Genomic DNA, 22,239 nt, shown 5'->3' with positions numbered 1-22,239 from the left:
GTTTGTTGTTGATTGTGTTGATGTCCGTTTGGCAGTTATCTCTATGACTACAATACCCATGAGCCTTAGCCACCATTGCTGTGGAAAACAAGCCACAGGTGGAAATCAGAGCTATAGCAAATTTGGAATACTTACTTGCTGAATTCATGTAACATTGACCCAAAAATGTACTGATGTAAAATGTTTAATCACATATCTATAAAGCATTATCTTCAACCATAGTAGTGCATGTAACTGAATTCTATGTCTGGTATTTCTTACCAAAATGCTCTTTGAGAGTCAAAGCTGACTCCTCTTTATGTTTTCATGCACACAGCCTTGAACTTTGACTTTTCATCATAGAACCAGATATATTTTTAATACTTACTGATCTTTTTAGAGCTTCGTGTCCATATATAGTAGTCCATACATAGTCACTTAAAATTGTCTATGCAGAACAAAACAAACTTTTACTTCCAGAACCCTGGACAGCTAAAATAAATCTTTACTCTATCTAACTTAATTGCACACTAGAACACATTAATTAATATACTTTATCTGCATTTTATGTTTTTCAAAATGAAATGCAGCTATGGGTATATAGGCAGGGGTGATGAGTGCATGAAAGTAGTACAGTGTTTGTGTAAAATGACTAATCATAGATATGAATGAATGTGACTATGAGAAGCAGCTGTCAGTTGGTGATGTATCTGTGTGTTGTTTCTCCATCAGGATTCTCTCAGTCTGGGATTGGTGGGACCATGGGGTCCAGCCTGCCACCATTCCAGACCAGTATGGGCTCCGCTCTTGGCCAGATGGGTTCAGCTATGGACGCCCAGAAGAGTTCAAGCCCGTTTGGTTCAGAGCCCAAAACCACCAGTAATACCAGTGGAAGCAGCCCTTTTAAACCCAGTGAACCATTTTCTTCTGGCGGCCCAGGAATCCACTCTATGGATCACACTACAGGTATCAGAAAGGGGGTTGGTTGCATGGGTTATGCTGGGGCAGCAGAGGAGGGTGGACTCGGGAGAATAAGGAAAGAGGAGGGAGTTATATGTACAGCTTTCATAAACCTTTCTAGACTAAATCGTAGCTGAGTAAGTTTACTTGTCACCTCCAGGCTCACTGAAATACTCAGCTGCTTTCTTCAGGGCTGATTGAATTTGTCACACAGTTACAGAGGAGTGTGGAGATACAGCCTAAGCCCATATCGAGAAACTCAATCTAAACCCTGATCTTATCTGACATTTAAAACAAAATGAAACCTAAAATGTCATGCTAATCTTGTTTTGGACAGTTGGCCTGGGTTTCTGTAGCAGGGCAGCAGGGATGGTGACAGGAGGACAGTAACAGCTTGATCACAGAGGACGTGCTTTCTGCAGCAGAGGGCAGCCTTTTCTAGTCGTTTTCACTGTAGATGGAACAGTTCCATCTCTGCTTTTATGTCGCTTTATGCTCTGTGCACCTTGCTGCTGTCCCTTATCTGCTGACAAACTGGACTGTCAGACAGATGGGGCTTATGCAATGACCCCTGTGAATAATTAACAAGGAGGAAGCCTGATATTTTATGTATTCAGTAGTTACTGCAGTCTGAGGAGGGAACTGCAGCCTATAGGCAAGTCAGTGCACCACATGAAATCTAGTAGCCTTTTATCATGAATTCTTAATGCTTATAACAGTCAATAGCTGCGTCAATGAATAACAGCTGAACATTCCGTAAACTGAATTTGTGGTTGCCAAACAACAAAAATCCAAATTCACAGGAGGATTAAAGCAATAAAGACAGTGTAGTCTTCATGTGTAATTGGGCCTGAAGTCTACATATTAAAACTATCATGTAGAAATGCATGCGCTGCTGGAAATGATTTAATCTGAACATAATTTTACATTCGATTAGAACTTGATTCTTCCTAGCATAGACGTTGACACGAGAAAATGACGCAATAAGTAAAGGTTTAAAAGACAGGATTTACGCAGTGCAGGACTTATTAAACATTTAACCAGCTCTTATTCAGGGTTTTAGTTTTTGGCTCTTCTCCCTTCTGTTTAGTTAATGTACTAAAGATAGCCCCGCTAGCTTAAAGCCAGCTAGCAGTACAGGCTGGCTGTTATATAACAGTTACTATTCTAGTTCAGTCACCGTTGGAGCAGATACGATGCATCAGACAGATAGATGACAATACAATACACACAAATGACAACACAACAGCATTCAGAAACCTGGGGTGAGTTGAGGGAAGGTTATCTGTCACCACAAATGCTTTAGTACCTCATGATAGCAGCCATTACAGAAATGTTCATGTGTGCTGCTGTAATGGCGTATACACGTTTTAATCAGTCATTTCAAATTAAACATGCAGTTGTATTTGTTTGGCCATAAAAATAACTTCCTCCACTGAGAGATTAAAGTGATATAACCACATGCTGCTATTTAGTTAGCTAACCCTTACGTCACACAAAATACCTGCAGATATTGCTGCAATTATGTCGGCCCTGTTACATAAATCTGGATGACAACAATTAAGAGTAAAATGTGAGCTTTAGATAACCAAATCCAGTCTTTTATCGCTAGCATGTTAGCAAAAAATTGCGTTTTTTCAAATTTAGCAGACAAAGAGCATCATTAGCATTCATTTGGAGTAATGTGTCTGTCCTCCTGATGAATATACAGTAAGTTCAGTGTTTGATCTCCATTTAGCTCTGGTTCCACCAACTCCTGAGGGAAATATCTGTCTCTTTCACTGCTAAATACTCCACCATGTTATCAGCTAGATGCTAGATGCTAATTTGTCTGTCGGCTCTTTGGTGCTGAGCAAGTAGTGTACAGTGGGTTTATCTGAACTGAAAATAGCTGCCTGCTGCTGATGGAAACGAGGTAGATGAGAGTGGAATTTGTGCACCGGAAAGCCAAAACAATGAGCTAAAAGCTCCATATCGCTGAGGAGAGCTGCAGAATGTAGTTTGTCACTACAAGTGACTTTCATATTACACAATAGTTTGATACATTGTTGATATAAAAACATTGACGAGTGCAGCTTTATACATTGAGTAAAATGTAGAACTTGTAGCTTATTACTACTGCAAGCTGCCTATATCAGCACAGTCGTATGTATATTATATAAATATACATGTGAGTACATTCAGTACAAGCATTATAACAATCCTGTCTAATCTCAGTGGCAACAAATTAAGGCATTTAGCATACGCTAGCGATGTTGTATCATAACCTTGTTGCAGTGCATAAGCCCGTAAAGTGTTCTGACATGTAGAAATAAACAATCTGTTACAAAAAAGATCTTTAAATCTTTAAATTTTGAATAATCAAGGTGATTTAATAGCTGCTGAGTTCTTCTTAATGTCTTTCTCTTCATTTCTCTCTTTATGTTTTTGTTTGATGAGTTAAGTATCAGTGGTACATTCTTGTTGGCAGCCATGTCTTTCCGCTTCTTCCTGTATCACTTCACGTAGTATCTAATGAAGCAGAAAAGTCCTAAAATCTTTAAGAAGGTCACTTATTTCACAAAGGGGGTTTAGTACGTCACCAGTACAGTTGGATCTGTCTATGTTCTGTCTGCTGTCGGATGAAAACCATACATTTGAAATTAACTATGTCAAAAGTTGGAGGAACACTCCAACTTATAGGTTTTCATTTTGCAGCAGAAATATAAAAAAACATATTCAGTGTCAACCAAAAGTAACTTTCTACATTATAAAATTATTGTTGTTAAAAAGTAATTCATTATGTTACAGTGTTATCTACTGAAAAAAGTAACTCATCAGAGTACATTTGCGTTACGATTGTTAAAATTGATTGATAATATTGATACCAGTAATTTTAATAAGTCCTAAAGTTCAGCAATACAGCGAATTAGAGTTTTCACAGAGTTAAACATACTATGTTTATACAATTTATGTTTGATATGCACCCCAGTCTTGATGATTAAACCCCACTCACTCAAGAAGAAAGTAGCCTAATGAGTAATTGCATAATTTCCAACAGCACCAGAAAGCAGCAATATTTATACATATCAGGTCGCCAAACCTGTTGGTTAATGGTTACAGACTATAACCTTCCACTAGTACGCAGCTACCTGCCAAGATGTAGGAATAGGTGCATTAACAGAAAAGAAACAGTGTGAATGCGTCAAGGATTTTCTTTCTTTTTTTGTGGCAACAAAAGAAACAGAGAAATATGGTAACATTTTAACAGTAACGGATTGCTTATTTGAAAACATAACTAAATAACTGATAACTTGAATTGCAAAAACTAATGTGTTACATTACTTGTTACAACAAAAATGTAATCTGAGTACTAACATTGCTTTGAAACCCCAACACTGTTAATAACCCACTTTGGCTTCCACTTGTTGAACAGTTTTAATGAAATTGAGAGTTTAAATGCCTCTTCAGGACACTGACAATACATTTACCTCAGACAACAAACATTGTTATCTCTTCTCATATTATGTTTCTGTGCTTTAGATTTTCTGCACATTTACTCTCCTGTCTGTGCAGGTGCCAATGAGATTCAGTGAGATGAAACCCTGTGCATGAAATTTCAGTGCACTGCACTTTTGTACAGGCAATGTGTTTGAGGCAGCCAGAGTTCCAACATTAATGTTTCACTTGGCACTTTGCCAGACTCCAGATTAAGATGTACTCACATTAAATACCTTATTACATTAAATATTGATGATAATGCCCCTACCTCCTCTCTTCTTTGGGCTGTTTATAGCTGGGGAAGCATCAGAAGCCACAGGGAAAAAAATAGCAACTTCAATTTAGAAATGCAGGGAAAGGTGCCAGATTCAGAGGAGGATGCACCTTTTTCTAGATCCACATTAATATCCAGTGATGTGAGACTGAAAGGCAAGCTGGAGATGGGATGAAAACTGAGATAACTTAGACAGGAAGAGGAAATGAGCAGACTGAGAGGGTTGCGTAGGTCAGAGAGTTAATTTCAGAGTGTCTCCCTCTATCTGTCTGTTTCTATCTATCCATTCATCTTTCTATCTCTTGGTTCTTTCTGAGCTGATAAAGTGCTTGTCAGTAATAATTTTAAAATATGGCTTCAGAGGAAAAAGCCATACCCAACTATGATGACTTCATCCCCAAACAAGAGAAGATAGTGGGAACAGACAAATGAAGGGACCATTTCAGTGCAAGCTGAATATTATTTTTTGTTTGTTTGTTAAAGCCTGCATGCATAGTTTGTCAACCCTCTGTGACTTTTGTAACACATTCCATACTGTATGTTTAACATGGAATTTTTGCTCATTTTAGTGTTTCTGCATGTGTGCTATGATTCTTCAGACATGCATGCATTTATTTTTATTCATGCATGTTAGACTGTATTTGCAATGCGCTTCACTTATTTACTGTGTTTAGTTACTTTTTAGCTCTGTTGTTCCCAGTGTTTGTTTCCTCCATTGTGTGTGCCTGCTTCCTATACAAGACCAGCTCTGCCCTTTGTATGTTGATAATGATGATGATAATGATGATGATGTTTTAATGTGAAATGTGAATGAACCTCATTCCTTCAAAAGAGAGTCACATCATGTATTTACTGTTTGACTGAAAAGTGCTGTTTTAAAAACAGTCCACTCCAGAATCCACTCAGATATTTCAGAATTTAAAATTGACACAATGATAGACAAGTAACAGACAATAGATCCTTAAATTTGTTTTTTCTTGCATTTTACTGTTTTTGTTGGGATTCATACAGAATGAGCCCATAATGACCAAAACAGAGGGGATCTTAAATCTTATTTAACCTTATTTATAATCTGTAGATATACCCGTCGGCCTTGGTCTTACAAAGTTCCCATGACAATTTACCAAATTTAAATAAAAACACTTTTTCTATGAACATGTAAATTAACAGTTAATCCAAACCACTTTCACCCTGGCAGAGACGTGATGGAGCCACATTCCAGCTGTGTCACAACTAAGAGTTGCTGTACAATTATGTAAAGCAATATCTATAAATATAGGTCTTTGTGTAAATTGACTTTATGCATTCAGTTCAGGTGAGTAAAACTAGTATTGGTCAAATGCATTTATAAAAGCAGGCACCATCACATACATCACATATTATGAAAATGTTGGGTTGTGTCAAAAAGAGCATAAAAGCAGTCAGACTTTGGTTACTATGGCTTGAAACACCAAAGGAAGCACACTGTAACTGATGTGTTATAGCATCTATACAAGCAATGTATGCAATAATGTGAGCACTAGTGAAATTATATGTAAGACTGTAAGATTGTACAGTGTTTCCCCTAGAATTGAACAGGCCTGGTGGGTTGCCAGGCCAACGAGAACCCCCGTCAGGCCAAAAGTAAATTTAAAAAAAATTTCAAAGCCAATAATAACACCAAATACCCATTTATTCGGAAATCAGAAAACAGTGTTTTGGATCCTCTGTGCAGCACTGTTCCAAAACATGAGTTAAGGTCTGTGTTGTTGCCTGGGAAACTCTTGGTAGTGTAGCTCCTTTTAAGGAACAGGGCAGTGTGTATTGTGTGGATGTAGGGTGTGAGAGGCTACAGTGTGTCAGTTATTAAATGCTGCAGCTTGTAATGACCAAGAAAAGTCACGTCTGTTGTTTCCCCATAATTAGCTCCAAAATTAGCAACAAAGGGTTAGCCTAACCTGAAGACGCTAAACAGAGAAATAGGGAATGGAGGAATGTGTGGTTGCTGAGTTATTCTCTGAAATACCTCCTCTATACCTCTGAAAGTATGGAAATGTCTCTCTTTCTGGAAGTTCCACAATGACACTAGAGGAGACTGTCTTTCTCTTATATTTTGAATTGTCAATTTATTTAATAGTGCATGTCCACTACAACCTTTATTTCTGTCTTGAAGATTCTGAAGGTTTTTGCGATAACTCAAGATCATTTAATCCACACTAGTGTTGTTGCATTGCTCTTGAGGAGGAGTGAAATATATTCTCAGTCTAGATAGTCAGTTGATGTGCATCAATTTTGTATGTATGAAGCACAGAATTGTCTTTGTATTGTATTTGAATTGTAATCCTGACTTGAATCAGGAACATTTCCTAATTCCACAGAGTCAGTCAAACTCATAGAAGCATTTAATCTCTGCAAGCAAAACTGAGGTGTTTTGAGTGGAGAGGTTTAACCAAGCCTAGTTCAATTAATGATCGTCAATGGGATCAAGAAGCAGATCTCTTAAATGTGAAGATTGATGGCTTGACAACTCAAAATTTACATATTGGAAAAGGAGGTACTTTTGCCATTGACAAAGAGATTAGATTATATCAAACCTCCAGCCACCTCATGTTTATATGTACAAGGTGCCCAAGGGACTTCATTGTCCTGGATTTAGCCTCTCAGTGAGCATGTTCTCTTTCACCTTGTGACGCTAATGAAAGCAGGATGTCAACAGCTCACCAGCAGCAGCAGCAGCAGCAGCACAATTCTACTGTCCACTAAAGGCTTTTGGCAATAGGCATATTCATAGCTCAGTACATAATCACTGTAGTTAAGTGCGTACAACAGAAGAAAATAGTATATTTTTGTGCTTTAGGCAGCCAGGCCCATATAGCATGAATGAAGCCTGAGCTGTTACCAGGCTGGTGTTGACAGCTGTACTGATTAAAACTGAAACATATCTGTTCCATCAGACACATGTGAGATGTCCGACTTCAAAGTAAACTATGGTACGTTTCAACCTGCCATTCTGACTATGGGTCAGGCTAACTTTGCACTAGCCATCGTCTTTGTAGAAATTTGGGAAACGTTGATTCCATTAAAATAGTTAAAGCAACCAGTTCTAGCCTCCTAAAGCTTTACAAATAGAATTTCACATAAAAGAAATTTAATTTCTTATGCTTGTCTTTGGGTCCAATGGATAGTAAACACAGAAAGTAGCCCTCTAGATTAGCTATTGTATCTGACTACATAAGGATGTATTTATGCAGCAACTTGCTGGCTAACCACACTAGTTTCAACTGTGCTCAGTGAAATGCATCTTGTGTAGACACCCTGTTAGGCCAGGCATACGTTAATCCTAAACATTGTCCTAATTCTAATGTTTTTAACAGACTATATGTCCTATTCATCATACCCTCAAACACAAAAGCATTTAAAAAAGTATTCATGAGTTTGCCTGACTTTCACAAAGAATGAAAAACAAAATCTGTACTAGCTCTTCAATTTGTTTACCAGAATTCTAGATTCAGGCAGTGAGAGTTGATGACAAGAATCCACATTCAGTTACTGGTGACTCCAAAAGCTCCCCTCCTTCAAATTGTATGAACAATGTTTGCTTTTCTGAGACCAGTCACTACACCCATGACACAGCAAACATTTTCAAAAAAATTTGAACCTGATATAGCAAGAAACATCTATAGTAACCACAATCTGACGGCTTTTTGGCAGGTGATTTTCTGACACAGTATGTGATTGGTTCCTCCTCTTATAAAACCCTCCCCCCTCGGCAGCTCCCATCCTCTCTCCCAGTGGCTCAGTGGATGACAGCAGTCCCTCTTCCTCCACCTCTGAACCCCTCAGCCCCGAGAGAGCGGGGCCGGGGGGCGAGGCTGGCAAGCAACAGCAGAGACGGAGGAAGAAGAAGAGGAAGGGCCGCGACGAGGTCTACGACTTCTTGGATAGCCAGGAGAATAACATCAGCCAATCTGACAAGCATGGGATGCAGGATGAGGGTGGTCGGGAGGTGGAGGAGGATGAGGATGAGGAAGAGAACTGGGAGTGGGAGATCAGAGAGAGTGGAGGAGGGGGTAGAGTGAGAGGTAGGAAGACTAAGAGTCGGGCAAGACTTCCAGAGGAGTGGGGAGCGCCCCACCGGCCTGACTCTCCTACACTGGCTACAGTCGGTCCTACCTTGGCCACAGCAGCTGACTCTGGTCCTTCTGACTTCAAAGCTCTGAACTCCAGCCCCAGCCCTGTTTTGCTCTCTGCTCCTGCACAAATACCCACAAGTTTCACCAACCGTTCCCATGCTAGCCTAGTAACAGATTCGTCTCCACGCTCCTACGAGCCCATGTGTGTAGATGACTTTCCTGAATCTGCTAAAGACGGACAAAAGGCAAATGAAGAAAAAGTTGCGACCAGCAGACCTGAACCTAATATTAGCTTAGCAGCTGCTGCCAGCAAGAGTAGTGTAGCTGGGGATGTTAGCGGTAGTTTAGCATTGATGACAGGGGACAATCTGAGCCCTGTCTCCCAGACCTTCTCTTTCCTCGATTCAGTCCTCCAGACCCCGCCAGGCTCCACTCCAGATTCACAGACCACCACCCCTATCACCAACACCCCCTCCCTTGCTACCACTCCCCTGACAAAGTCCACACCAGCAGGAACAACAGCCCCTGCTTCACAAACCTCTTCGGTTTTCAACCCCTCCAAGAACACTCCAGACCTCCCTCCTACTTCTGCTTTGTCCACCAACTCATCACCCTTAGTTTACAAAGAAACACACTATCCTACAGCTGCAGTTGGGTCGGCCCTCAACGTTGATGCCAAGCCTTTTGTCCCCTCAGCCTCACTCATATCCTCCACAGCCACCCCCACTACAACTGCAGCCACTCCTGTTGTTAGCACCGCAGCAGCAGCCTCCTCTGGAACCACTGCTATTGCATCCACTACCACCTCAACCATGCCCCTCAGTTCCACTGCCCCTCCCACTAAAAGTGAAGTCACCCATCCATCATCGTCAGACACTCCCCCTAAAGGTGTAGCCACCTCCTTTAGCATAGCCACTCCCTCTCCCTCCATCACCCCTGCAGCCCCTCCCTCTCTCCCTGCACACTCAGAGCACCAGGAGTCCTCATCGCCACTGCTCCCCCTACTGGAAGGTTGGTGAACTACAGGGAAGATTATCAATAACATGGGGCTAATTTGAACAAAAATCACTGTATGCTAGGATAGCAGGAAGTTGCTACTATTTGTCTTCCTGTATGCATGGCTCTGTGTATGTGGATTGAGCACCAGGCCTGCTTGGTGCTTTGTCCTTTCCGTTATGTATTTGTAATAACCAGGGCCCGACAGATAAATGTGAAAAAGCACATTTATTTCCAGTTTAAAGATATTCACGTCTACAACAGATAAAAAATCCAAGCACAACTTATTATTATCATTAATAAAAAAAACAATGGTCTATATCAAGCATTTACCAGAGAACACATTTGTGTCTTTATATATCACTGAATATGGGACACAAATGTACTGTACTGTTCGGGCCCTATATTAACAAATCTGCAAGGGTAAAGTGGTAAGTTTCATTGTCTGAATTGATTCCCCTCTGCCTGCCTCTGTGTTACCATGACCATAACAACTTTATGACTTGACCTGTGCTTCAGATAGCTGTACTATCTATGCTTGCTCCACTGTCTTTCATCTGATTGTCAGCTGCCTGTGTAACCTCCCACTATCTCTTCTCTGTCTATAGAAACATAACCTGGGTCCTTGCAGGGCAAATCTAGTTGGCATTATAATGTCGCTAAGGTTACAGCTGTAGTTTATTAACTGCACAGAGTCAAATTAGTAGAGTAGTTAAAAGTTGACATTCATGTGACTTAGTAAATATGTTGAGAATTGGTTTACCAATGCTGTAAGACATGGTTTAGGTTGAGACAATACAACCTGCAAGTATCCAATTTTCTCAACTCTTTTTGGGGTTTTTTTACAGTCACTGTGTCTATATTCTGTGTTTCTATTGTAATTGTTTAACTGTTAAAGTGTTTTCTACACTGTGTTGAACACATTTAGCATCTCAAAGATGATTTTTCTCTAGAAGCAGAGATGGAATTTTAAGATTATATGATATTCAGATTTAGGAAGTAAATCTGGCACATATTACCCACAAAGACCAAACAAGGGAGTAGATTTGATATTGCTCTCAGGGCCCAAAACATCAGCTACATGTGAATTCTCAAGTCACATTTCTAATACATGGTCCACTCTAGACTAGACTGGCTAAAAGTGTCTAAAGAAATCTAGTGAGTGGACCTTTAGTTGAGAATCTAATGTTAAACTACAGTTTCCAAGTTCAAGAATGAACCTTAAAAGAGAAAGATTGATTTTAACAATTCGTGACCTTGATCCTGCAATGCAAAGATCCAGTGCAGTTCATAGGTTTAGAAAAATCTATGTTTTTGTTCCTGTTCAAATCCAAGTCCAGTTTATAATCCGCTTGTATAGTGTGTTATCCTAAATAAAAAGACATCAGAGTTCCCCCCCGTTGTTACTGCAAAAGAATGAAAGAACCACCATTGTAAAAATATTATGAATAACAGACATAACCGGCCACCCCCATGTGTGTAACAGCCATACTTTGTCTTTTTGTCCAGTACACTGGGGGGAAACTCTGACATTAGCAATTGATTCCCTCATTCTAATCCTTTTTTCTCCTGGTAATACTGGGTTTCAATCCTAAGCACTCTGTCTCTGGCTACATCTGTTACCCACAGTCTGCTGAATGAAGCCTTATTTTAATGTGATTCTCTCTATGAGCCCTTTCTCATTACTAAAACCTGACCAATACTTGACACTGTTTGTGGAATACGTGTTAAATATAATTGTTTTGATCAATCAATTGAATTTGACCATGTAACTCTGGCTTCCAAAGTCTTACACTGTAGGCCTTTAGCCTGACATACTGTAGCATTCACTAACACAGTGTTTTCTTTCACACTGGCCTTGTAGCTGTGATTGTGGCAAATCTCAGAAATGGACCTAACCGGACCTCTGAAGCACATTAATGATTTACATCTTGTAATATAAGTTCCAACGCTGAGGCATTGTTAGGATTGATATTGAACTGTGTTTAATGCAGTGCTGCTGATTCTGAAGTTACTGAACATCATCTTTCACTCTCTCTCCCTCCCCTTTTTTCTTTCCAATAATGCTAACAATGATGTGACACTGAACAACAGGTAAGTCAAGTTTCTCTTTTTCCAGTTTGCATATTTTGTTTCCATATTGAACTTTTCTGGGCATGTTGGTCACCCCTGCTATCACAATGGTATGACTTATTGTGGGGTGAGCAGTTATTTAATTTGAGTTGTCATCAGCATGGCATTGCATAATTCAGCAGATAATCATCTTTTGGCACCTCAATTGCAAGGCTTTACTCTATTCTGATTCAATAGCTGAAACCTGTTTGCATTATAAAATTGACTAGACTTGCAAGCAACTATACTGGGGTCCAAGCATCTGGCATTAATTGGAAGGTGCACCAACTCGAAGTGATTGGGAGGACAGTCGATTTGAAACAATTCCATGACCTCATACTGTCTTTTATCGTATTAGTCTATGAAATTACAGTCAGGCGGGGTACTACACGGCAGCATTAGACCATATAAAGATGAGTAACAATATAAATTAAATTTGAAAGAATTTGAAAAACTGTTGTATTTTCATCAAATTTGGTATGACAATACTGTAGGATATACTGGATGTACATACTAAAGTTGCTGTTATTTGGAGAATGTTTCAGTGACCTGGAGTTGAAATATTAATCATCCAATATTCAAACATGTGACACCTCCTATTGCTGGTATTGCTTCTTGACCACACCCAGGGTTGGTTTACCAAATTTGGTGTAATTTGTTTTTGTTAAAATGACACTATACACATTTCAAGTTCCAAATGATGTGTTGATACCAATTTTGTATCTCTCAGTTGAAAAACTAGTCTGAGAATACGTTGCCAAAGTGGGATTTGTCTAGATTATGTTGTAAAATTGTGAGAAAAACAACATTTTATAAGCAGAAATGAATGTGCATCCTTATGGTTGGTATAGGTGTTTTTTGTGGTTGTCAAAATTCCTCTTCTTGTATATACCTTCCAGTTTTGACATATATATCTTGCACAGTTTGAGCAATAGAACCCTGTTTAGTTGAACTTTGGTGGAAAAACAAATAAATAAATATAATTTAAAATCAAAAATCAATAGAGTTGCAACACTGTTGATGCTTGGACCCATAAATATACTATAAATGTCAACATTCCCTACAATGTAAACCAGTGACTGTTAAGATTGTGATATCGCTATCACTGTCCATCCAGTGAAAGCTACAAATGAATGAAATTATGAATGAACTATCATTGCCATTATGTTACTGAGCAGTTTTTAACACAGCATGCCCTCCAGTGTCTACCAGATGGCATTACTTGGAAGATAATTATGTTATATTTCACACCACATGAATTGGTGTGAGTCTATTATCAGTTCAGGGATATGTGAGGAATTGGATACTCACCAACTGAGCACTGTTTCAATGCCAATTGCACCTTTAACTGCCACAACCATGATTCTCCCTCATCTATCAAAATAAGCAGAAATCACAGAGAATATTTATAGAAACTCTGTGGCTCTTCACTTATCTGATAGCTTTAAGTGGGTGTGTCTCCGTGTTTGTTGAAAGGCTGTCTCTGCTGCAGAGGATAGCACAATCCAGCCTGTCTACTTTGCTTATTCAGTCATCACTAAGTTGTCCCAGGGTGAATATGTTGCTCTGCAGTTGGTCGTCCCTTAGTGCTGGACTTGACTGAGATCTGGTGCAGCTACATCACAGTCACACAGACTTGACAAGTGGAGGTTGTTAAGATGTTAGTGCAAACAGTACATTGTGTACTAACCCAGTAGAAATTCAGCTTTTAATATTCATTAGTCCGCAAAGTGGTAAACACCAAGTTTGTGGTTCTTTTTTATATCTTTTAAACTCTCGTGCTCATGTAGCATTTCTGCACTGCACTGCACTTCCTGAGGGTCTCATCAGTCAAAGTGTGTGGTTATTGAAGGTTATTGATTAAAGTAGGTAGGTAAGGCTCTTTGTCCGTTCACCCATAGCACCTGATAGCTTGAGTACCATACCCTGTTCTTCAGTTCATTACAAATATACCACAGACATCAACATCCAAATCTGTAGCTGTGGAACCCTTTGAAATCTTTTGAAACAATATTATCTTTTCTCCTATGATTTTTCAACATAGAGAAAATTTCATTTTGAGAAGATTTGTCTTGAGTTTTCGGTATCTACAGTAGAGTCTGATTTATTGGTTTAATACTTGTGCTCTCTTGTGCTTAACGACCTTCATCAGGTGTCTGCTTTGCATCAATGTGTGATGACTGTCATTCACACTAAATTGTTTTTTCTTATAAACCAACAGTAAAGGAGACAATTTCTATTGACCTACATCAAATGTAAAATATTCAGTTCACTTGTGAAAAGATATTTTTTAACTCACTTTACATCAGTTGTGTAGTCAGGATATCCCCAATTTTTTCCTCTCATTAGAATATTTTGTGTTATTAAGTCAGTTAACTTTAGAATTATATTGTCAAATTTTATTTCCTATCATTTTAATTCCCCACATGAAGGTTTACCTGCATGATACCAGGAATAGTGCAAACTGGTGGAGAAATGTTTGTCAAAGTTTTGCTACTGAATTGTATATATTCGTCACATTTTGTCACTTCATAGCATGCAGGTAGAGTGGTGTTGTTGTCCAGTGAGACTGGGACTCAGTGAATGGACTATAATGGAGTTATTGACTTGTTTCTTGGTTTAAGGTTTGGTGGACTTCTGCTCTGTTACTCTATTATTCTATCTGTGTCTATTCCTTTCTCCTCTCTTTACCTTCTCTGTCTCTATTTATAAACCTGCAATCCGCCTGAACATCTCCCTTTTCTCTCAAATACAATATTTATGGCTGCGACTATTTCACCCTTACATAAGGCAAGGTCACTTTCTACCGTGTGTGAGGGTATGTGGTCTGCAAGATCCCTCTGTCTATGTGTATTTTGGAAGATAAACAGGGTTTGTGTATGTGTGTGCGTTTAGGTGTGCATGCATGTGAATAAGACAGCGAAATAGTAGGCAAAAGCAAAGCAGTAACCACCTTTCGCTCTAGTGAATGAAATCTGGAATCCAAACACACACACAGGAGAATGACCTGGTTTTGTCCTTGAGAGTGAGCCAGTGAGATTGAATCAAAGTGAATCCTATAAATTGAGATGATCACTGGGGACCCCGGTGTGTTGTTGTTGGCTGTACAAGTCTACAGATAGATAATCATGTTGCTATGTGTGCCGGTTGTAAAGCACCAAGGGGGTTGTTGATTTGGAGCCCTGGTTGTTGGCTCCATCAGGTGTCTGCTGGCAGAACTGCAGCTGTAACTCATCAGATACAAACAGCTGCTGGTGAGAAGAGACAGAGAGTTTTGGACAGACTGGCTTCTGGACTAAAAATTTTCCCAAATCTGAATCCAAATTTAGCAAAGCACAATCATGCTTTTAATGTAAATATACATTCTCTTTTCTCTCTTTGTTTTTATGAGGAAAAATAACTGTAGTCTAAAATTCACTTTTCTCTTCAACACTTCTCGTGGCATTCCTCATCGGATGGAGTCTGCTCAGTTGTCATGGAGATGCTGTAGTTAAGAAGTCAATTAATTTGATTACTCAATTGACAGAAAACGAACAATATTGTTATTAGATTACCTATATGACCTCAGACTGAATGGCTCTGACTACTGTGGATCTGTAACAAATTTTTATTATATTTGATATTTAATGCTCATAATGCTTTAGGCTTGATGCCAAAATTACCCTCAGTAGTAGACTTATCTAAAGATTAAGCAGATTAAGATTAACATCTAAAGAATTAGAATAGGTGTGCACACACAGAGCTTTGCACAATCACAAACCAACTTTCATGTATTTTGTTTCTTTTACTTCTCTAGTATTTTGCATCTGTAACATAATCTACTGAAATGTCAAAATACAGTTGTGACTCAGACAGGTCTGAAACATGTTAGATTAATGTCTGAATCTTACAATAATGTTGTTCAGGTGTCACTGAATGTATCCGGGATGTTGCAGAAACATCAGTACTGATGTTCTGTTTGTTGCCCACAGCTGGCTGTTTGTCACAGCTGGCTGCAGCATCACACAGCAGCTGAAATGATAAGTGCGTCTCTGAACTGAGAAAGAGGCTGTGTGCATTTAACGCACAGCAGTGGTAAATTCATTAACACTGGATCAGTCAGGATATGACAGTACTTAATGTTCTATATTCTGCTACATGTCTACACAGATCAGCTGTTTCACACAGATTCAGGTTTATACGGTGGAACTGTTTAATGTAATATAACATGCCTTATGGATGAATCCTGAGATTCATTAAAGCTGTCAGAACATTTATATTTTTAAGTAGCTGAAAGTCTGAGATAAGCCTACCACCCCGTACCCACTTGATCACCCCCAATGTATGGCTGAAGATTTCGCCCTTGATATCATTCAATATCAATTCAATATCATTCAAGCATCACAAACTGGAAGACTGGACTGGTTGGACTGTTTTTGCAATGGGACTCATTTGCATAGAAAGGGCCAATTTTGAGCCAAATGTATGCATATTATCTAATTTACATACATGCAAATAGCAAAGGAGCATTGAGATGCTATTTGCTTGGCAGCACAGTTTGTCTCATTTAATGTAATTTAACACAAAATGATGTTCACAAAAGGATTGTGCAGCTTTTGCTGCCACTAAACCGGCACAATCCATTTGTGAATTGCCCCTGAATGTGATGTACTGGAGGCCATGCCCACTGTGTCCACATGACCACACCCACCGTCAACTCCCTTGTCCCAAATTTCACCCATTTTCATCTGGTCGCTCTACTGGAACTGGTTACTCTCCGCTTGAAGTGCCACATTAAAATTAGCTCATTTAATGTCATTTTTTCACTGCCTTGTTGGTTTTCTGGAGGTTTATATTTTAAGTGTACCATAACATACTCAACTTTGCAGAGCTGTTCACTGGGTGCATGATGTGTTTACTATGAGTTTGCTGTCGTCATGGAAACGGTTCGTTTGACGCAAATGGCATTGATCGGCTGAGCGTGCCCCTTAACCAGACTCCTACCAATGGTGTAGTGGTTGAGGAATAACAGAGCATCTAGCTTCTCTCTCATACAAATCTCCCTTAATAGCCTAACCTTACACTGAATTGATTCTCAAAAATACAGAACAAATCCCGTCCCTTATAAGTCTAATGCAGAACACGTCTTTTAGTTTCCAATTATGGGATGATTCCTTATTTTATGGGACTATTCCATATGTTACAGGACGATTCCGTATTTTACGGTGCGGTTGGCAACCCTAGATGTGAGTGACAACTGCTGAAGAGCACTGGATTCTCTAATGTAGCTATGATAGAAAATCAAACCCAGAAGTCAACATGGGTTTCATGAAGGGGAGTGTGTGAATCTGATAGTAGACCTTCCTCTTCCACTGATCCTCAGTCCAGGCAACCCCAAGGGTTCAGATTCACACACACTCCACTTCCACTGCTACGCCGATGATGTCCAGCTTTACATATCCAGTACATCCATCATCACTGCAACTCAGTCTACCCTGACAAACTGTCTCATCGAGATTAAATCAGGAATGCAAACCAGCTTCCTTAAACTAAACTAAACCAAACTAAACCAAACCAAAGCAAACTGTGACAAACATCCGCAACCTTGGAGTGATCTTTGGCAGAACACCATGTAAATCTCATTAGTCAAAATTCAATTTTTTTGAAGTACTTTTAATGTTTGATTAAATGTCATGTACTACCTCTTGCCTTTAGCGTGTTTTTAGTTCTTTACAATTTTTATTTAACTTTTTGTATAACTTTCTTTGAGTATCTTAAAAAGCGCTCTATGAATGACATTATTGTTATGAATATCATTATTATTAGGAAACCTGTAGGACTTTTCATCATCATAGCCTGAGCAGGATAATGGAAAACTTCATATGTGGCACAGCTCAGTCTCTCATATTATTCTTTAGGCTGCTCACTCAATATGAGGGCTCATTTAATTCCCCTGCAAGGGATATACATGATATATTCTCCCTGCATGATGCCCATGTATGGTGGACTAATGAAATCCTATGTTGAAGTCTCTTTAAAGGCTGTATGTTCCTCATGAGTGAGCCTAACATGAACGCTGCAGACAGCAGGAACTCAACCAGGACACCTTAAAGACTGGGTTTATGATAAAGGTTGTTCAATCTTTCTTTTACATCCCACCTTTCACCCCTTTTCCCTTCAGGTCTGTCTCTCTTCTCTACTTTATATTTATAATAAATTATGGCCTGGCTTTCACTGCTTCCCATCTGCCAATGCCAGAATGTTTTTAAGTTTTAGTTCCTTCCTCCTGTTCTTGTGCCAAATGTGGCTCAATGACACATATTACATCGTGGAGCAAGACGCTGCCAATCTTCTATTTTTTGTTTGAAGTAATAATTTAGGTCTTATAATTGCTGGTTTGGCAACAATTTTGGCAACATTAGGACACCATACTTTTTTATCTGTTCCTATATCAGTTTGGTTTCTCTAATGAAATCCTGTATTTGAGTTTTTTTAAATCAATTTCAGACCACAAAGAGAGAAGTATACCAGATTAAAGCCACTAGAGCAAGAAGTGGGCTAAGATCTCTATCTTTATTTATACTTCCGCTGTCTGGTTCTCTCATTTTCTCTCTGTATTATACTATACTTCATTTAGTCTCCCTTTGCCCCCTCTTCCCTCCTTCTACCGTGTTTTTCTTCCTTTCTTCCTTCCTCTATCAATCTTACCTTCATCTTTTGCCCTTCATCATCTTTCATTGTTATATCTATTTGCAGATTCCTTTGTCTCCCTTCCTCAACTCCCTGTTTCTACCCCTCTCTCTCCCTATTTGCCCTTTCCTTTTCCCCTTCCATCCTCTTATTTTCCTCTTCCCTCATCCTCCATGTCTTTGCCCTTTTTGTCTCCTCCATCCACGTCACGTCTTCCCGTCTCCTGCCCAGACTCCCTGTGTCGCTGCCGCACCGTAATAATCACTGCATCTGCGATTGAGGGGAGCGAGGGGGGTGTTGGTATCGAAGGGGAGGCGTTGTCAGGGAGACATGGGAGGCGGTTGCCGTGGCAACAAAGAGACTCTGCAAGTGAGGAATGGAGGGATAGAGAAGGGGTGGACTGGGTGTGACAGTCAGTGAGGTCGAAGAGTAAAAATAGAAACGCTCTGACAAGATCCACCACCCTCCTTCGTCCTCCCCTCCCCACACCTTCACCCCTCCCCCAGCCCCCCACCCTGCTCGCTCTCTCTCTCCGCCCAGCGCCACGGGCAAGCAGCTGTAGCATCCTCTCTCTCTCTCTCTCTCTGTTTCCCCCTCTCTACTGCATCTCAAGCTGATGTTCAACAATCTGTGACCTTCAAAAGGAGACTTTACAGTGACCTCTGTGATTCTGCCTGCATAAAAACCCGCACAAGTCATCTCTGTCCCCTGCTTTTTTTCTAAATATATGACTTTTTATTTTGTTCTCATGCTTTGAACTTTATGTGTATTCCTTTATGTGTATCTCACAGAGTGTCTCTGTAGTTTAGCTTGTTAGTTGCAAGGTTGCCAAAGTTATAGTGTTAGAGATTTCATTTGGGGAGCTAGAACCTCAAATTTATAATCATTAATCAAAAAAAGTTTTCAGACATGATGTGCACAAGATAATTTCCAGTTTCAGTGGTACTTTCACAGGCAAAATACATCCAGTACCATTAGCATACTAATCTCTCTGAAAAATGATTAGAAAAAGCTGCAGCAAGGGAATCAAATATACGGGCAAATAGCTACCAGTTCTACATGTGTGTGTGTGTGAAAAGCCAATTTTGGAAACATTTTTTATTTTAAGTCAATTGATATAGAACTGCTGTGCATAATACAACAAAATAGCACAAAGGTAAGAAATAATATAAAAATACAAAGAGATTAAAATAATAACAGTCAAATGGTACTGTAGCACATACAGGCACTTATGAAAGCAAGCTACAGAACTCATATCACAGCAGAGTGGGAAGCTGCAAAGCATGAAAACCAAATGTTGTGTAGAAGGGACATGCATGTGTATTAATGTGTGAACAGAAATAGATCCTTTCTAAATGATGTGTGCCTCTGCACTTTGTGCTCTGGGTCATTTGTGCAGCAGTGGTTTAGTTTGAAAAACTGGGCAGTGAATTAATGAGGGTGAATAGTCCAGTGTACTGTCTGTCAGGACAAAACTGGCAAGTAATATGAAATAAATACATGGGAATACATACGTCTTTAAAAACACAGATGTATATATCTATATATATTTATATCTAGATCTATCTATCTATCTATCTATATATGTATATATGAAAATAACGAGAAGAAGAAGAAATAAGGGCATTATTAGTGGCTGTGGCCAGTTTGTATTATGTTGCTTACATTGGATTCTGATGGGAACAAGTTTCAATAAGTTTTTACACTGAAGCAGTGATTTTATCCAAAGAGCATTTGGATGATGAGTGAATAAATTAGAGAAGTGGAGAAGTGGATTATGATGTTTGAGAAATGGATGTTTTTCTCTGCCATTAAATCTTTATCACCATCAGCTTCCACTGTCACTCCAAGTTGATTTTTGGCCTATACATGTAGTAGCCAGTTTCCTCACCTAAATATCAATGAAATACACTAAATTTAGAGGTAGCAGTAGCAACAACCATGTCAACTAAAAATATCACTGCTGATCTGGTCAGGGCGCAAGATAGTCTTGTCAGGTTTGGACTTTCACTTTACTGAAAAATGTAAAAGGACGGGTTCATAATTTTTCAAGTCTTAAATCAACAACCAGATGTCCTTATGCACACTGAAACAGGTTTTTCTTTCTGTAATCATTCCTCCTTTTCATACCGACCATTAGAAGATCCCTTCATAATGTACTTACAATGTAAGTGATGCGGGACAAAATCCACAGTCCTCCCTCTGTGTAAAAATATATCTAAAAGTTTATCTGAAACTAATATGAAGCTTCAGCATCCAAATGAGTCAAATCAAGTAGATATCTTTCAACGTTACAGTCTTTTTAGTGCCAAAGTCCCTCTTTTTGTTACTATACTTCCACCAGAGCTCAACAGGGAAACATTGACTAACTCAGACTGCTGAAGCCTCATATAAGCCTCAGATCAACTTTTAAATAAAATGACTGTGTGGACACACTGTGGATTTTGTCCCCCATCACTTACACTGAAAGCACATTTTAAGAAGGGGATCTTTTAACAGCCAGTATGAACAAGTGGAGTGATTACAGCGAGGAAAACTTCTTTCAGTGTTCATATGGACACGTGACTATTATTTTAAGATACACTTGAAAAACGGTGAAGCCTAAACAATAATACCACATCCCCAACAGGATTTAACCCACTTGTGATGACGTTCAACAAGCAAAATTCAGAATCTAAATCAAACACATTTTTTGTTGAAGTTGTGCAGTGGCATGATTTTCTGGAAAATAAAGTGAAACTGATGCTAGCCAAGTACACATTTCCGTGACAGTGTGAAGTGGAAAGAGAAAAATGACATCTCTATGTAACTGCAGAGAAACTGACACCAGCAGGTGTATCAGCTAAAGGTCACTGCCACAGGCTTTTAGACATGACAGTTCAACAAAGACCTAATGAACATACTACAAATTCCATGGAGATTTTTTTTTAATCTGAATCGATCCATTACCACATGAAAGGGATTACTGTTTGTGAAGGAGAGAAGTGAAGATGAAGAGGTCAGTCCCCTGTGTCTTCCAAATTTCAGATTTGCTCGCGTCTTTTCTCTGAAATGCCAGAACCTCAGCCGTCAAGCCTACTAATTTCTTTCCTTTAAACTGAGAACCAGATTGAATATTAACAAAAGCTACCCCTTAGCCTGACCCAAAGTTTAACAGAAGTGTTGCCAGGATTGCTTCCATAATGGCCACCCTTTCCAAGTCTTTTGAAATTAAACAACACTCTAATGTCTTCCTCTCTCCGGCTCCCTCTCCCTCTGTGGTCACAGTAGACAAATTGTTTATGGAGGATTATGTAATAATATTCATTCATTTTCATTCATGCTTGACAAGCTGCTCTTGTTATTTTGGCACAGGCCTTGGGTGTGTTCGGGACGAAGAGGGGTTGGTGTGCATTTGGGAGACAGTCGGTTGTCATGTGCAGTAAGAAACTTCAGAAATAGGAGTGTTGAGGATGTCAGTATTTTCATCAGGCGTTTGTTTAAAATAGTTTTTCAAAGGCATTGTTTGAGACCCAGAGCTGGCTCAGTGACAGCTGATTCCCAGTGGTTTCCCGAGATACTCTAGAGATATTATCCATTGTCTATATTCACCGGCTGTCTCAGTGAATACCTCTGTTTGGCCTGTTTTTTTCTTCCATAGCACTGAACACTTTCTGT

General features: G+C 39.4%; 1 protein-coding gene across 8 annotated transcripts in view; it reads left to right on the top strand.

Annotated features, from left to right (window-relative positions):
- map4l (microtubule associated protein 4 like) overlaps nt 1-22,239 on the top strand; it is a 105,526-nt gene that overhangs the window by 36,980 nt on the left and 46,307 nt on the right. For all 8 annotated transcript variants that reach the window (XM_044367339.1, XM_044367337.1, XM_044367336.1 and 5 more), the window contains exons 5-6: nt 712-945; nt 8,446-9,816. In XM_044367339.1, the coding sequence (XP_044223274.1) occupies nt 712-945; nt 8,446-9,816 (1,605 nt within the window). The remainder of the gene's footprint in view (nt 1-711; nt 946-8,445; nt 9,817-22,239) is intronic.

This window comes from Thunnus albacares, chromosome 12 (assembly GCF_914725855.1).
Source record: "Thunnus albacares chromosome 12, fThuAlb1.1, whole genome shotgun sequence".
NCBI classification, from domain to species: domain Eukaryota; kingdom Metazoa; phylum Chordata; class Actinopteri; order Scombriformes; family Scombridae; genus Thunnus; species Thunnus albacares.
This window is presented reverse-complemented; position numbering and strand designations above follow the sequence as displayed.